This window comes from Vigna angularis, chromosome 2 (assembly GCF_016808095.1).
Source record: "Vigna angularis cultivar LongXiaoDou No.4 chromosome 2, ASM1680809v1, whole genome shotgun sequence".
NCBI classification, from domain to species: domain Eukaryota; kingdom Viridiplantae; phylum Streptophyta; class Magnoliopsida; order Fabales; family Fabaceae; genus Vigna; species Vigna angularis.
In genome coordinates this window covers 33,462,318-33,480,643 of record NC_068971.1, presented here as the reverse complement: position 1 = coordinate 33,480,643, position 18,326 = coordinate 33,462,318, and the positions used below count along the sequence as shown (strand labels likewise).

Sequence of the window (18,326 nt, the reverse complement as noted above, 5' to 3'; positions counted from 1 at the left end):
ATAACTCGTACAATCTAATGAATTCAATGTGAACCTAGTACCTGTACATGTTTGAACATAAGAGCACATGACACTATTATTTTGTAATATATCCTATCAAAATGACCCAAGTGGTCAAGTAATAAAACTAGAGGACCAAAATATTATAAATTTGTAAGGAAATCTACCTATCATCTTTTAAGAATAAAAATGAATGTTTAGTATTTTAAAATTACAATAAAATTTAACAAAAAAAATTATAAAGGACATTATTTTCCAAATAAAATTTTCATAGTTATTACTTTTACTCTAGGATTAAACATAAAAGGAGAAAGAGGTAGTGGAAATTGGATGGGAGTGGGGGAATGAGGAAAAGAATCTATAAAATAGAGGAGTTGCGTATGGTGGGATGCAGAGGAGCATAGCCAAACCCTCAACCGTCTTTCACTGCTCTGTCACTCACTCATAGCCCATAGCCGTCCGATGAAAGGGAAACAACTGTTAACTGAATCCGTTGCAGTTGTCCCAGGCGTCGCATCCTCATCATCACCCTGTTTCTCTTCCATCTGTTCCTCTTTTTTTTCCTAATTTTCTTTTTCTAATTTTCTAAAATCATTTTCTCTTTCCTTATTCCCTCAATTTTCTAAGCAAACTAAAATTAAAAGGCCAAGAACGTCATGGAACTGGCAATGAAGGTGGCAGAGGCGGTCCATGTGCTCAACCACGATACCCAATCCTGCAATCGCGTCGCAGCCAATCAGTGGCTCGTTCAGTTCCAACAGACCCATGCCGCCTGGGATGTCGCCACTGCCATCCTCACCGCCGATCGCCACCTCCCCCTCGCCTCCAATTTTGAGGTCGAGTTCTTTGCAGCGCAGATTCTCAAACGCAAGGTCCTCTCTCTCTCTCAAATCTGCTTTTCTCTTTCTCTCTCTAAAGCTTCCAATTTCTTCAATGTCTATGGATTTGGTAATTAAGATTTCCACTTTTACTTAATTATTACTATTATTGAATCGATTTTCTTACCATTAGTAGGTCTCCTAAAAACTTCTTACCATTAGTAGGTCTCCTAAAAACACTCTACACTACAGGTCAAACTTGCAGAAAGATTGAAGTTCGGGACTTCTTTTATTGTTCTTGTTTCTTGGCTTTCTTCACCCTTTTATGATATTTTGTTTTCTACTTAATATCATGTTTTTATTTTCGAGTCATTGTGAGCAGTGAGTGGCAACCTGCTGTCAATAACTTATGTCCTAAGGTTGATTTTGATTTCTTTCAGCTCTGGACATTTTTTTAACCTATGAAGAACCACTTCTAGAAAGAAAAATAGAAATAAAATAATCTTCATGACTGATGATTTAATATTCGTTGGCGATGAATGTTACATGGTTCAATTTACAGATTCAAAATGAAGGTTATCTACTGCAGTTAGGAGTTAAAGATGCTTTGTTAAATGCCCTTCTTCTTGCAGTCAAAAGATTCAGTACTGGTCCACCTCAGGTGCATTATTTTTCCTTTTTGTTTTTTATTCTGCTGATAATCTTTTCAGGAAGGTGCTGTACAGACATTCAGCTGTCTTCCCTTCGTGTTAAAAACAAATTGATTTCAACTTGTTCTTTGTTATTACCATGACAGCTTTTGACACAGATCTGTCTTGCACTCTCTGCACTTGTACTTCAAGTTGCTGCATATGGAAACCCAATTGAGCAACTCTTTTACAGTCTGCAGAATCTGCAAAGCCAAGATGATGGCAATATTGCTGTCCTTGAGATGCTCACTGTCCTGCCAGAGGAAGTTGTTGACAACCAGCGTATCGACTCTAAAATTAGTTCATTACACAAAAGCCACTATACCCAAGAGGTTTAGAAACTTTTGCTTTGATGCATTCATATATGCCATGTTTTTTTGTGTGCATTCTGTCTCTTTTACTCTGACTTCTGCACTCTTATGTCTGTTTTACAGCTTCTCTCCCATACACCTATGGTTCTTGAGTTCTTGCTGCAGCAGTCTGAAATAAATTTTGATGGTTCTGTGCAACAACAGGAAAGGAACAGGAAAATTCTACGTTGCTTATTGAGTTGGGTGCGCCATTGTTCTGATGACTCATTCGGTTTTTGCATTTTTTCTGTGCGTGCATACTTTTATGTTGCTTTGCTTTAAGCATGGTTATATCAATAAGATATCTTTTACTTTGATTCTCTTCTCTTCTGTCTTATTTGAAGTGAATACTCATCTTTCCTAAAAACTTTCTGTTGTCACGGGTTTATTCTAATATGGTCATCATTTGTTCAGGTTAAAGCAGGTTGCTTCTCAGAGATATCTCCTGGAACATTGCCGGCACACCCACTTCTAAATTTTGTGTTCAATTCATTGCAGGTATTCCAGTTCTCATGCACTTGATTCTTAAGATGATCATTTATGACTAATCGGATTAATTTGTATCACATTCTGTGTAGGTTTCATTATCATTTGATCTAGCCATTGAAGTTCTTGTTGAACTTGTGACTAAACACGAGGTAAGGTTGCCCAACTTGTTGGAACATCTTTCATTAGTATTAATCTGTTTGGCTTAAGTGTACATGTCTTTAATTATTTTAAAGATGTCATTGTACTAGTCTACATGTATGTTCTTGATTTACTTTCTCATTCTCGTAGAATTTATAATATGTTCTAGACTTAAAGTTTTCTACTAGATTTTAGTGTTGTTAGGTCCTTAAAATACTCAAACGTAAATACACTGGCTATTTTTTAAGTTTAAAGCTATGCTCTCATACTATCTGTATTTCAGGATGGATGTGTGATTGGCCTATAATAGTCAAATAGAACACTCAAGCACCTGGACTGTTTCTTGTTTAGGGTTAAGAGGTTCATCATAACAGTTAAATTGATAGTTATTTACAAAGGTTTCTTATGCTAGGGCAGTTTAGCAAGCTATTATTGATCATTAAGGGCCACTTATATAGTTTTTTTGGGTGCTTATTGTATAATGGAAGTTGGGTCTTAGAAAGTGAGGTTTAAGCTTAATTCAACCATCCAAAAGGTGAGGTTTGTATCAAGTTATATATATATATATATATATATATATATATAATTTGCTCATATTTCTAGTTAGTTTGGGATATTCAACAATGATGAATTGTTATATGATTGTTAAGAAAACAAGTAATGCTTTAAATTGAGGAAAACATATTAGAAGGTAAAAATCCTTTATTTGAAAAACCTGAAACTGTAATGAAATATGGAAGAAGCATCATGGAAGAAAATTCAGTATTAACTTATAGATAATTAAAAAAGATACAAAAGTATAATTGTAATGCTAAAAGTAATGAAAGACAACCATATCGTTAATGATAATATCATGTCTAGAAATTCAAATTGTTAGAAAAGAATTGATGGCTACTAAATGCAATTGGGTTTGAAACTTTGTAAAATTTCTTCAAGTTCTTTTTAATTTAAAATACTAAATGCAATTTAATTTGTGAATCAAGAGTCATACAAGAATGGATAGCAACACAAGGAAAGAAGATAAAGAAAAAACAATTACACCATAGAATATTTATACAGTTTCAGATCCATTGATCCTACATCTAGTCTCAGTTATTTAACCTTAGAATAACTCGATCCACTATCAACAAGTTTGCATAAAACACTTTACAATTACAAACTCACAGCAAAATCAACTCTTGAAAGATTAGGGTTTTAAGTGCCTTGCACTGGGTTGCATCATGCTGACATAGGGCTTCCTCTTCCTTAGGCAGACAAGTGCCACATGGTCTTTAGTTTCTGTCATGGCCTTTCAGAACTGTCACTCTGCATCACCTAACATGGCTGCTATTTGCCATCATGTGAGACCTGGTTCGCCACCACCATGTTGTGACGGCCAGCGAAAGTCTGCCACTGAAATCTGCCATGGAAGCTTCATAGCCATTTCTAGTTTCTAGATTACACTGCATACCTTATGATCATGCTTAGAAATTAGCTGTGTAAGCATGAACGATGCAATATCAATATTATGAACTGAAATTTAAAACATGGTGATGACCTATAAAATAATCAATGTAGCATTGGAAGAATTTAAAATTGGATTTGACTAATCATGGCACAGAGTTGACACATTTCAGAGGCTTGGTTTATATAAAATTAGGATATCCTTTATTTTCTTGGATTACTTTTTTGGGGATTTTAGATTTTGGGTCATAGTCTCAATTTGGCTCTCGTTCATTCCCTCTTTATGTATGTGCCTCTCAAATGGGAAGCTAATGGAGTCCTACTTTTATGCCTTTTTCTTTCTTTATTGAGTTGAACTTCCAGGAAATCGTATGACATATATAAGGGAGGCAGTTGGACTATAGGCCCTTTTCATTAGTGTATTTAACTGTTATTTTAGCTTACAACTGAAAACACAGTGAGAGCAAAAGACTTTGGTTTGAGCAGCCAGTTGGTTTTTCTTTTACAAAGATAATACCTCTGGTTGAGATTTTTTTTTTCCGTGCTTTTCTGAATCACTCTTCCCAGCCTCTCTTCACCTTTCAGTGTTGCTAGGTGTATATTCAAAATTATGTTCCCACTATGCTTTCTTTATGCCATTGGTGATAAAGACTACAGACAAAAACAATGATTTTATTACTATTATTATTGCATGAGGCTAGAACTTTTCTGGATTTATGTGTGTAATTTTTTCTACATAAATTTAACTAAATTTGGAGAATTTACTTAGTTAAACTAGTTTATTTTTTCTCACCTTATATTGCCATGCATAGTGTTTCTATATGGGCGATCCATGGATTCTGACTTTTGGGTTTTCTTTAGGGAGTACCCCAAATTTTGTTATGCAGGGTACAATATTTAAAGGAAGTACTTCTTTTTCCAGCTCTTACTAGGGGAGACATGAAAGTAATTGGTGGCCTCGCGTGCTTGTTGTCAGAAATTGGGCAGGCTGTAAGTATGAGTTCTCTAGGATTTCCAAAATCCTTGCTGCAAACATTTTTCTGTGTGCTGTCTACCTGTCCATTTAAATGGCTTTGTTAACATAAACTCATACTAATGATGGCTATCGTTTGTTTGATTTTACATGATTGATAGATAGGGAGAACTCAATTACACATGGTTGCTAACTTATTATCACTCATTAAAATTTTCCATTATGTGCAAACCAAACAATTCATGTGCCAATTTGACAAGTTGTTAAATGTATGCTAGGCTCCATCTCTGATTGTTGAAGCAAGTGCAGAAGCTCTGGCCCTTACAGATGCCCTCTTGAGGTAATCTCAACAATCTGTTTAGAATTTTTACTTGCTTTAGGAATTTACTCCTCTTTGGTTTTGAAGAGATCTAGGATTTTAGGGTTTATTACATATGATATGAACTCTTAATGCAGTGTAGTTAGTGGATCTAAGATGTCCTCTCTTTAAATACAATAATATACAGTATACAAGTGTTTGGTAATTACTCAAACTAAGATTTAAAATTTGGGATCTTGCATTAACATACTTGGAAAGATGCTTTCTTACGATGTTATTGTTTTTTGCATATTTCTAGTCAGCTTGTGTGTATTTTATTATAGATTTGGTTGGTGTTGATATTAACCTGTTTTAATATGCTAACAGCTGCGTGGCATTTCCAAGTGAAGATTGGGAGATTGCAGACTCAACACTTCAGTTTTGGTAATGCAATTTTAGTAAGGCTTTACAACTTGTTTATTGGGAAAAATACATTAGGTAGGTATCCTGGAGGTTTTCTTATGATGCACACCCCCTCTAGTTTGTGGTAGAACACTCACTGTCCTTGTTTAGGGATTAGGTTACGCCTGATATCCCTTGAGCTCTGTCCATTAACTGGAGTTGCTCACCTTGCCACGATCACCATTATACTGTCGGACCCCTCTCTGCACCATCTCTTTTCTCGTTCACTGTGTTTCTCTTCAAGTAAAATTGAGAAGAGATAGAAAACTTAAGGAGCTTCTTTCTGAATAGTTTTTACCAGTGATATTGTGTTGTATATACAAGTATCAAAATGATCATGTTCCACTTGTTAGGTGCTGTTAGCAGTTGTTTTGTTTGTTTGCCCTCCAAAATTTGTAAATAAAAGTGTGGTCCTGTGCTTTAGTGGTTGCAAAATCGAAGAAGCTACAAATGAGGATGAAGCAGAAGACAAGGTTGAAGGAATTCAAGCCATGGTTTGGTTAATAATGGGTCTAATATTTTCGAAAGCACTACCATATTCTAGATGAATGGTGTGATGCATGCGGTTTACAGTTTGTCCAAATTTTAGTCTAAAATGAACATTTGTTCTTCAATTGGTACTTAGGTTTTTTAGAGAAATCACTACCATGTCTCTACCTTTGTTGCCTTGAATCCATTGGCTGTTATTATCCATGCCTGAACAGTAAAATATTTAGATATGACACCCCCTAAATCATAGGTGATCCCTTGTGCATGCCCCTTTCTCCTTCTTTAAACTTAAAGTTCTATTTTGTTTGTTCGTGCATGCCCCTTTAACCTTATCTCTTTAAATCAGTTAACTAATTCATTAAACTGATATGTAACCTTTGATGCTAATTCATTTGTTATACAGAAGCATAGTATGGGTCAACTAATTGGCAAAGGACATGAGTGTAAAGGATTGTAATTGAGACCAAATCATCTTGTCATGCCTTGCCACTCCTCCTAAACTTTTGCATGATTTCTTGGGTTATCCACATTTGTCAAAATTAAAGCAAATGGTTCTTGAACTTAGTTAAATTCAAGTTCTAGAGTGAGTCGTATCAACTTGGAAATTATGTTAGATCCTTTTTTCCCAAGTATTGAGATTAAAACTAGAGAGAAGTGGATTTGTATTAGACAAGTGAAGAGCTTATTTCACCCTTCTTTTTCATCCTTTATTTATTGGATTATGACAATGGAAGACAAATAAGACTAAAATGGAAAACACTCACACACAACTCATACCCAACTAATACACAACTCACACACAAGGTAATTATTCTAACACTCTCTCTCAAGTTGGAGCATACACATTTAATGAACCAAGCTTGGAATAGATAAACTCAATCTGAGATCGCTTTAGGAACTTGGTCAATACATATGTAAGTTGGTCATTTGATCCAACAAAATCAACTTGTCTTGAATGAGACAATAGACGTGGGAACTTCGACTTAGAACAAGATGCACGTATGCTTCAGACAATTGAAAGAGAATGTTTATAAACCAAATTGGACTCACAAACTTGCGTAGTCTGTTAGGATATTTATCCTATTTTATCATCATTATACTGTATCAAGGGTTACCCTATTTATCATGATTATATTGTGTCAAGGGTTACCCTATTTATCATGATTATATTGTGTCTAGGGTTACCCTATTTATCATATACTCTTGTATCAATTTATTCTTATAAATAGAAGATTATGAAAGGGATCAATTAAGCCCTATAGAATTATTTTATAGTTGAATTCTCAAGTTGGTATCAGAGCGGATCGATCCCGCTTTGGATTCTGTCTCGTAGCATCTGTTCGGCGCCACAGTCTGCTGCTGCCCGCCACCGTCCACCGCTGCCCGCCACCGTCCACCGCTGCCTGTCACCAATTAGAAAACATGTTAGACAATTGAGAGAGAATGTTTATAAACTAAATTGGACTCACGAACTTGCGTAGCCAAAGAAACTCCTCCTGAAATATATGACATGTCTTCAAGAGTGTGCATCAAACAGATGACAGTGGTTAGTGGATAGCGACAGATTGCAAGGACTGGATTGCTATCAAGTAAGGATGGGGCTTGTAGTGGCTAAAAGCGACAAATTACTGGGACTAAATCGCCATCAATAACATATGGGGCCTGCAATGACTGAAAGCGATAAATTACAGGGACTAAATTGCCATCAGTAACTGATGAGGGCTTGTGATGGCTGAAACATACTCCTCCTCACTACGAACAATGGGAATGATGGCGTGCCGATGACAAACTGTGAAGGTGGAAGATCTGGTTCTTCAAAAGACTTCTCCACAAGAGATGCAAGGGTTCGAAAAAATTGGAGAGGCAATGAAAACCCGTATGCAGGGAAGAAGAAGACTATGGTGCTGGTAGTGATGCTGTTACGAGTAACACACATGGCTACTGAGTGACAATAGAGACTTTGATTTGCACTGTACAATGTGACTGATTGACAAAATAATGAAGGATGTCCAAGACTTGATAGATTTCCCAAATTATTGGGAATTGACCCATTAAAGTAACTGAATGAAGAGTCCAATATTTTCAGAGAAAACAAACCAATACACATCTGAAAGGGGCTGGAGAGATTGTTGATTGAAATTCTGAATCTCACTAGAAACACACTCCCCTCACACCATGACCAACCTTCAACCCATGGTTTGGTGGTGAAATTCCTTGAGTAGCTGGAAACTGATACAAATAGTTGGTAACAAGATAAGACAAACCCTGAGTTGCACCAATAGTTATTTTCAGTCGAGTGTCCCAAGGCAAAGGTTCTGTGTTATTATTTCTCCAACAATAGATGAGTCTCCAAGCTTCTCTTTGGCATGAATTCATACACTAGGAGAAACTCCACATCATCATAGCAGTAACCCAAAAACTTCATTATGTTTGGGTGGGAAACTGTTACCAAACATGATTTCTGACTGCCACTCCTGAAGGCCCTGCATACTTTTGGGATTCTTTATAGCTACCATGAACAAAGGGTCGAATCAGCTAGGACTGATTTTGAGAAAACAGGTCTAAACAGTTTAGTCACAGTGAAGGTTCAAAAAAAAAAAGCATAAAGACCCAGTGGTTGTGCACAAGAAAATAGAAGATGAAAGCAAGTGGTGGTGGCAAAATCCATAACACCACAAGGAACCATGGTTGGATTGTGCTGTAAGCCTTTGATTGAACGAAGGGTGGTACTTAAGTTGTGCAAAGTGGGTGATGAAGAATCAGCCCGTGGTTCCACAATTGCAAAACAAAAGCAAAACGAAATTGGGATTTTTTGATTTTAGGGTTTTGCAGAGAAATTGGGATTTCCCAATTGTTTGCCATGGTTGATGCATCCTAGGTCGTAAGGGGCTGGTGCAAGGACGTCACGATTCGTGATGTTTCTGAAGTTCCTGCACTATTTTATTGTAATAAGAGGATTATTCTCTAGAATTTCCTACTATTTCTATAGTAAATTCCAATTCCTATAGGATTTTCTGCGAGTGTTTCTGTAACATCTTTGTTGGTATACTTTCATTAAGCATAATGATATTTTTGGAATGTTTAGGATTTATGAGACTGTTCTTACTGATTATTTATGCTAAAAAATATGGGGTATTATGTTGTGTGCTGATATGCAGAGACTAGAAGCCTTTCTGTACACATTAGCTTCTCAACTTTATTTTTTTATTCTTTCTTTGCTGTTGTTTAGTAACACACTTATCATGAGCACAACATATCTTGTTACAGGTCTACTCTTGCAGGTTATATACTTGGCATTGAAGATGGTGCAAAAAGTAGAAAACATATGGAAGACATTTTTTCTCCTGTCTTCTCAACATTACTTGATTCACTGTTATTGCGTTCTCAGGTTTGTTCCTGGCTATTTGCATGTTTTCAATACGGGCATGGATTAATTCAATGTTACTCTCTTTTCTGTTCTTGCTTTTGGGCTTGCAGGGTAGGGATGGATTCTATTTGCATTTCTAGCATGGGATTTTCTACTTTAAAAATTATCTTCAAACTGTCTCTTTTTTCAATTAGAAGAGAGTGAAGGAAATTCACCTAACATTGGTTGTGTTCTAATCTAAAGTCTATATTTTATGAAAGTTGGATCTCTGTCCCAGTTAAAAGATCAACGTACCACTTATGGAAACAAATATTTACTATAGTATTCCCCTTGTTTGTGAGCATAACCTATTCAAGTGTGTAAATTAATTGTTGATCTCTTCGCTAATTATCCTTTGTTAGCTTCCCTGTATTGATTGAGTCTTTTGAGTAAATTGGCTTTTCTTCTCCTCTGGGTGCTTAACAGGTGGATGATTGTACATACAATGATGACGGAAGAGTAGTTGATTTGCCTGATGGTCTTATCCATTTCAGGATGAACCTAGTAGAACTTTTGGTGGATATATGCCACCTGTTAGGATCTGCTACGTTTATGCAAAAGGTGCTTTGGAAAGTATGATTTCTTTTCTTTCTTTATTGACTTGGTTTCCTGGGCGTGGTTTTATGTCATAGGCTTTTTGTTGGTATCAATTATCTAAATATACGATAACAATGATAATCACTAATTTTAAATTTGTATGATCATATTGGAAGATTGTGAATGGATACTATTTATAGTGATAGATACAAGTCATAAAATAAGATTTCATTTAAACTTTTGGTGTTTTTAAATTTGAAATTTTATATCATCAATGAACACTACTATTACTGAGAAATAAAAATGAAGATTTCATTCTAAAGAGTTTCTTTGCTGTTCTGAATTTTGTGTGTTTGATCATACTTGTTAACCCTTTATTTATAGTCATTTAAAGTATAATATAGCCAAAGTTAGTAATGACTAATGTTGGAGAATATCCCTAATTATCAGCTGTACTACATATTTCCTTAATTGCTAAGACCAAATCATGTCTTTTAGTCCCCTCAAATTGGAGTGTATGTGTCATGAATCAAGCTTGTTACAAATGTGTTCAATATGATATGCCTAACAAACATAAATTTCGTTAGGATAGACTCTAACCCATGGCTCTGATACTATGTTAAGAAGTGGACTTTAAGCCTAACTTAACCTTACAAAACAGGCTTGTAAGGTGAGGTTTGCATCCATATATATACTCTAAATTGGCCTTATCTCTAGTCGATGTAGGACTTCCAACAAAAGCAGAACCAGGTTCCTATCTTCTGACTCATTCGTAGTTTAATACTTGTGCCTCCATGTTAGTAGTTATTGGAAATCCAACATTGACTTGAAATATGGTCAAGTTATAATAAGTAGGTGCAAACCCACCTCACCTTGTTAGTTTTATAGGGTTAAGTTAGCTTTAAAGTATATTTTATATGAGTAGTGTTAAAGTTTAATCATTGCCTATGTAATTTGGTGGAAAAAATTTGCAAATTACTAGAGAGTTGTTCATCTAAGTTTTCAAATGGAAAATAGTTTGTTACCTAGTTTCAGGCTATATTCTCAAACAACTATTGATTATGGTTATTATCACTGGTGCATCATGTCAATTTATTTAGTCACTAGACTCTCAATTCTCAATAATAATGTCTTTGTCTTTACAGCTCTTTATTGGTGGGTGGGCATCTCAAAATCTATCAATCCCTTGGAAGGAAGTGGAAAGCAAACTATTTGCTCTTAATGCTGTGAGTAGCACTTGCTGCATTTACCTGGGTTTCTTTATTGACCTCTTAACTACTTATCTGGCATGAAATAATGTAAAAGTGATAAATTCTGGATCTCATTGTTGACACATGTTATTTAAGGCAACACTTCCTTTACTTCAGGTGGCTGATGTAATCATACAGGATGGCCAAAGTTATGATTTCTCTGTAGTTATGCAGTTGGTGACCATGTTATCCATTAAACCTTCTGATGGCTTGAAGGGTTTCATTTGCATTGTGAGTTATATATGAACTCTTCCATTCTCTCTATTTGCGGCATTCATTTTTAAGCAGTATTCCTCTCTTTTCATGTTTGTTCAAAGGTGTTCTATTTATAGGTATACAGATCTCTGGCAGATGTTGTTGGTTCATATTCCAAGTGGATATCTGCTTTTAAGGAAAATTTTAGATCCTTGCTGTGAGTACACCACAAAACTTCATTTTTCCATGGTATTCATGATTAATGGGTTAAGTTTTTTTTTGTGTCAAACTAGATAACTAACTGCTGAAGGAAAATTTTCAGTATTCGGTATTCGGTATTCGCATATTCATGTGCTACAAACATTTCTACTTTCAGATTATTTCTTGCTATTGGGATTTCAGAATCTCTATCTTCAAATGCTTGTGCATCTGCCTTGCGAAAAGTCTGTGAAGATGCTTCTGTAGTAATATATGAGCCTTCAAATTTGGAAATTTTAATGTGGATAGGAGAGGTATGTTACTCTGTCCTTGCAGAAGAGTAAATATATGGATGATGATACCGTGTTTTAACTTCAATGATGCATAGTTTGCATGAGTTTCTGTCAATATCTTTTTTTGTCTCTACAATTGTTACACTTGTGTTACCATATATGCATAATGTATGTGGCTAAAGATGCTCAGCATCTTGTTTTACATTAAATTAATGGATTTAGTTTTATACTATTTCTCTAACTTCCAAGATCAGTGCATAGAATCCTTTTCGTACTTGCTGAACTATGGATTCAACTATAGACATTCAAGTTATCTTGTTGTTGTAGGGTTTAGAGAAATGGAATTTGTCTTTGGAAGATGAGGAAGAAGTTATGCATGCAATAAGTCTGGTTCTTGGTTCTGTGTCCAATCGGGAACTAAAGAACAACTTATTGGCTAGATTGCTTTCATCTAGCTATGAAGCTATTGGGAAACTTGTGAGCTTTCCTTTTCCCATCTTGTCTGTTTATTGATTTTGACTGTGTGAAACCTACTTTTACCAGCACTATTGATAATTGTTTTATAAAAAACACAATTATAAAGAAATAGCACTACCTTTTTTGTTCCAATCCTACTTTTGCTTTCGAAGACAATCATGACTTTTTTGCCTCTCTTTTAACAACAGATTATCTGTTTCTTCTATGGCAGAAAACCAATTTTACTTTGGCCATGAAGTTGAAAAAATAAAGTTTGATAAAACAGAAAAATTAAAAAAAAAATAGCTTTTATTGATATCAAAGTGATGAAGAGAAAATGTATGTTTATTATAGATGGAATAGTACAAGTGATTAAACTAATCAAGTCAGTTACAGCTAGCTGATAACACCCTACTATAGTTACTGGAAGAGTTTTATTTGATACAAAGGAGTTATACACTTACGCTCCAAAGCCAAATAGGAGCATTATGATACTTTCTGCAGTTGAACATTTAAATTGTCCATATAATATGTAAGTGTAAATAAAGCAAGGATGTTAGTTAGTTAACTTCTGTTCATTGTTAGCTGTCTATAAATAAGGTAGGTTGCTTCTATCATAGGGAGCAGAATTAAAATGGTATGTAAGATTGAAATGATAAGCAAGTGCTGTGCAGTTTCTTTGACCTCCTGTTTGTCTCTATTCTGTTCTTACCCTGTTTTTGCCCCATCCTTCTGTATCTTTCTCTTTCCCTGCAAAAATTTTTGTCACCACATGCACAAATTGAAGAAATTGTACCACCTATTACAGTTCTGGGAATGAAATTATTTATGATCTGCTGTAACCGCTTTTTCCATTATAAAATTTCTTGATGAATTTTCTGTGTATGTGAACTTTGAATTTTTGGATATCATTTTGCATTTTCAGGTTGATCCCGAAATCAGCCTGTCTCTTAAACAGAACCCTGCTTCTTATACACAGGTTTTAAATGCTGCCTCTAGAGGGTTGCACAGGTATGCTTATGAATAGTGTGTCTAGAATTGTTAAACCCTTGAACCAGTTAAATTAATTTTACTAGATGACAGGTTGTTTTTAGGTTTTCTTACTCATGTTTTTGAAAAAAAATAAATTTGGACTTGTAAGCAAGTTTCTGGTGTAGAATTTGTATATCAAATCTTGTTCTCAATCAGTATTTATTCTTTTTAAATTTCTCTTTCATTTTTATGGATATCACTCCCTATCCCCTTGTACTTTTTAATTGTTTGTCTACATGATTAACTCTGTCCCTCACCCTCTGGTTGTGTGGTGATGATTTTCAACCTGTCAATAGAAACACTTCCAATTCTATGTTTCCAAATTCCAAGCTTTCAGCAAAAGCAGAAGAAGAAACATTATTTTCATTGACATATTTTGTCTAGAGACTATCAATTTGTCCATCTTACAAGTCTTGCTTTTGCTCCACATTTTGCAAACAGAAGAGAGTTTTGCTTGCAAGATTGAGTTTCTTTAAATTTTTTCCCATAACTTGTTATACCTGTTCCATTATCACTAGTATTTGGTCTTTTTGTATTTGAAACTATAAAAATGTTGTGTTTGTTCTTTGTCTCATATATAATCCCTTAAATTCAGAATTGGAACTGTATTCAGTCATCTTTCCATATCCGTGGCAACTGAACCTGCTGCAGATGACTCAATACTTTCACTGCTAAGGGTTTTCTGGCCAATCTTGGAGAAAATTTTTGGCTCTGAGCATATGGAGAATGGAAATTTATCTGTAGCAGCTTGCCGAGCTCTTTCACTAGCTGTTCAATCTTCAGGTTTACCTACCTTTGACAGATATTTTAAGAGTTCAAGAGTTCCTCTTGTGATAAATATATTTATTCTTTTAAATGTTGTGCAGGTCAACATTTTGTGACATTACTGCCCAAGGTGATGGACTTGCTTTCAACAAATTTTGTTTTGTTCCAAAGTCATGAATGTTATATAAGAACTGGTATGGATTTTTTATGATATCTCTTTTTTCTTTAATAACCTATCTTGCATGGACCAATATACTTTGTCATTTTCTACTGGTTGAAGCTTTTGTTAAATCTTTGATGGCTTTGGCAGAGTACTGATTATGAATAATTTGTGAAAATAATTTTTTTAGCTGGTATTTACATTAAAGGCTTGTATCTTTGTGATTCTGAATCAAGAAAGCATGATTGGGATGCTGTAATCCTGTAACAATCTTATTGGTGTCTATTTCCATATTCTGATAATGTTGTGCGGCACCTTCTGGGTTGGTGCAGTGAGCCTTTACTAATTTGCTTATGCAAACAATATTTTCAGCTTCCATTGTCATTGAAGAATTTGGTCACCTAGAGGAGTATGGACCTTTATTTGTTACTTTGTTTGAAAGATTTACTCATGCAGCTTCTGTAATGGCCCTAACTTCCTCCTACATATGTGACCAAGAACCTGACTTAGTGGAGGCCTACACCAATTTTGCATCAACATTTATCCGATCCTGTAACAAGGTCTTCTTCATTCTGTTTGCTTGTTTTTTTTTTCTTTGGTGGAAGTAGGGGTCCAGAGTTTTCAGTGAGGTTGAAGAAATTGTTTTGAATTGTTTTACTAATATTTTGGTTAGATTTAATTGCTGTTGTAAAAATGAACTCTCCATGTCCTTACCCGATAGAGGATGTATCACAGGATGCCCTATCAGCATGTGCTTCTCTTCTTGAAGTTTCTATCCAAAAGGCAGCTATATGTTGCACAGCCATGCACCGTGGTGCAGCGCTTGCTGCAATGTCATATTTATCTTGTAAGAAAAGTTTATATTGCTTTTTTTTTGTGATCTTGTTTATTTTAAATGTAAAATCATTTCTTCTGTGTAGGGGAAATGATACTAAAATTGAAGTATAAGAATGCAAGAAAATGAAAAATATCATGAAATGTCTATAAAAATCATGTAGCCAAACCAACTTTAGGAATAAATTGCAACATTTTAGTAAATTCTAGAACAGTGATTTTGATATTTATTTGACTTTATAGTTGCCTTCTTTTTATATGTTAATTTAAATTTTTTGATGTTTTATTTGTCCGTGTTATGAAGCTTGGTGTACTATTGACTAGATTTATTTGTCCATATATGGTTTAGTGTATGATGATGTCTCATTCCTTTTACTCAGTACTTTGTAGTTCATTGACTATCATTTTCCTTACCCTTCAGGTTTTTTAGATGTGGGCCTTCTCTCTCTGTTAGAATGTATGAATTGTATTACTGAGGGATCATTCAACATCACAGCCATTCACGTTATATCTCACAGTGGTGAGGGGCTTGTATCTAATGTGGTGTATGCTTTACTGGGTGTGTCTGCAATGTCTCGGGTAAATTTCTAGACTATCCTTGTATGTGAATTTCTTTCATATTCTCAGGAAATATGGCAAAATCTTGAGAAATTGATGCTGGTAGGACGAAGTTTGGTGTCGCAAAAAAAAGAGTCTTTGTTGCCTGCCCAAATTATTTTAGTTCTACCACTTTTGTGCAGGACCTTGGTCAACTATGGACTAAACATCTGTTTTTTTTAAAGAAAAAAAACAAAATTTCTTGTGGTTCTTCTATGATTCACAAAAGCTGTAATAGGTTAAGCAAAGCTGTTTACATTTGACAAATAGGTTTTCAGACCCTCATTCATCAGTCGCTTTAGTCAGGTTTTTATTCTGCAGTTCATCCCTCACTTGAATATTGAAAATATAACTGACTTTTCCCTTGCAGTATTGATGTCTTCGGATATTCGTAAATAACCTAAAAGTATCTGAAAGTTTTCTGATATTGGTTTCTCCTTTTCCCTCACCCTAACTTCATTTGTTTGTTTAATCCCTAATTGTTCTTTTAGCCTAATGCATGAAGGCTTTTAGGTTTGGTCGATGCATGGCTAAAAGAATTGTTTTTTACATGATAGGTTCATAAGTGCGCAACAATTTTGCAACAACTAGCAGCAATTTGCACACTATCTGAAAGAACAACATGGAAGGCTATACTTTGCTGGCAAACACTTCATGGCTGGCTGCAGTACGCGGTCTCTCTCTCTTCCATTCCTTTTTGTTTGCATGTTTAGTTATCATGTCACCTTTACGGTTTGATAATTTGTTTGTTTTTCCTTATATAAAGAAACCAGTAGTTAATGTTTGATTTTCTTTTTAAATTTCTTCTTTTCACGAGCCTTATAAAAGCTATGTGATCATTGATTTCTTTTCTCCCTACATCATTTAGAACATTTTATATTTTGACTATGAATGGTTGGATCGAGCATATTGTCAATTTAAGTTCTTGTTGACTTCTTTTGATCTGACTTGAATTGGCTGTGAAATTCTCACGTGACGTATGGTCAAGATAGCCGGGTGCATCAGGTTGTAGCCAGTTGATTTGGCTGCAAACAGTAAGGCGTTTATGGATTATTTCATCCAAACTCTAGTTCATCAAACAAGCAATATAGCCTAGTAATATTCAATTACGAGTTTAAGCAAATTCTGCTTTTTAAATGTATAATCTAAAAGTTAAGGATGAAGTTTGAATTTGGAAGAATGGGAGAATGTTCAAGCTCAATTACTTAACATGTTGGACTCTTGGACAATCTGGAAAAGTATGTGGTTAAGTGTTGTTTTGGAAGTATAGGTTAATGTAATTTGAAGGTGGGATTAATTAGATTAGTATATTGTACCAGTTATTTCTTAAGTGGTTTATTGTGGTATAAACCTGTTACTGTTAGGTTCCTAGGTAGAGGAACCCAAGCAAACTACTGTAAAACACCAAAACTCACTGAAAAGATATGGTATTATTGATTCTAGGCACCCAGAATAGGAAGAATGCCTCCAAGGGACAAAGTTCCCTTCACACAGGATGGTAATGGTCCTGTCAACAATTCTCTAAACATCCAAAAAACATCTCCTGCCTACAAAGACCCCCCACTATATAAAGAAAGACTCACTCAACCTAACAACCCAACTAACAACTAATTTTGTAATATATTTTCACCTATCATACACAGTATATCGTTACTGTCTATTTTACCTTTGTAGTCTTATTAGTTTGTGACTTTCATTTCTTTTCAACAATTTTTCCCATCGTGCTTACTCGATTGACAATTTATGATTTCAGGTTCAGGCTCTTCCTGCTGAATACCTAAACCATGGAGAAGCAGAGGCCATAGTGCCACTTTGGTCAAAGGCACTTGCTGATGCAGCCTCTGATTATCTTGAGAGCAAGAACTCTGATGGATTAAAGAGCGATTTCGGACATATGCAAGGGAAGGGTGGCAGAGTTCTAAAGCGGCTGGTTCGGGAATTTGCTGATGCTCACCGAAATATTCCAAATTTAACTTGAGCACTGGATGAACATTTTTGTTTCGGATTTATCTGATGCGTTTCAGCATGCAGGTTTAAGAGTTGATGAGGCACCTTTGGTCTTCCCCAAATGGTAAGGGTACCTGTATTATTTTGTTGTAAATTGATGAGATATGTATAGATGCGCGTATGGTCAACTGTGGTGCCCTACCATCTAAAGTGCCTTCCCATATTCCTTTACTATTTTTCTGTATTTTGTCCACTGTACAGTATATGCCCACAATTTTGGCCCTTAAGAATCAGGTTAGGATAGATGCCCCCTTTTTTCAAATTGTACAGGATATCCATTAAGGATCATCCGCATATGGAACTGCAGGTTTTTGAAGGAAAAAAAATTAATGACACTTATATTCTACAGTCATTTCATTGTACTATGAGGAAAACACTTCTTCATAGATATACATTTATATTCTTACAATTAGTATATGTATAAATTAATTTATGAAAGCTTTGTCA

At 35.2% G+C, this 18,326-nt stretch overlaps 1 protein-coding gene across 8 annotated transcripts; it reads left to right on the top strand.

Annotated features, from left to right (window-relative positions):
* The first annotated feature begins 339 nt into the window (after positions 1-339).
* LOC108329002 (transportin MOS14) lies at positions 340-18,326 on the top strand. 8 transcript variants are annotated; one of them, XM_052872319.1, is made up of 24 exons: positions 341-872; positions 1,381-1,479; positions 1,627-1,839; positions 1,942-2,106; positions 2,272-2,355; positions 2,436-2,495; positions 4,789-4,917; positions 5,179-5,240; positions 5,586-5,642; positions 9,417-9,537; positions 9,982-10,128; positions 11,238-11,318; positions 11,460-11,573; positions 11,675-11,754; positions 11,914-12,049; positions 12,356-12,505; positions 13,410-13,495; positions 14,112-14,299; positions 14,383-14,475; positions 14,814-15,001; positions 15,177-15,288; positions 15,697-15,854; positions 16,430-16,546; positions 17,626-18,326. In XM_052872319.1, exons 1-24 carry the CDS (start codon positions 657-659, stop codon positions 17,848-17,850), a joined length of 3,081 nt encoding a protein of 1,026 aa, XP_052728279.1. In that variant the 5' UTR covers positions 341-656; the 3' UTR covers positions 17,851-18,326. The 8 variants fall into 8 exon arrangements, with proteins under 8 accessions (XP_052728284.1, XP_052728279.1, XP_052728278.1 ...); XM_052872318.1 differs by having other exon boundaries at positions 1,615-1,839; positions 9,982-10,116; XM_052872317.1 differs by having other exon boundaries at positions 1,615-1,839.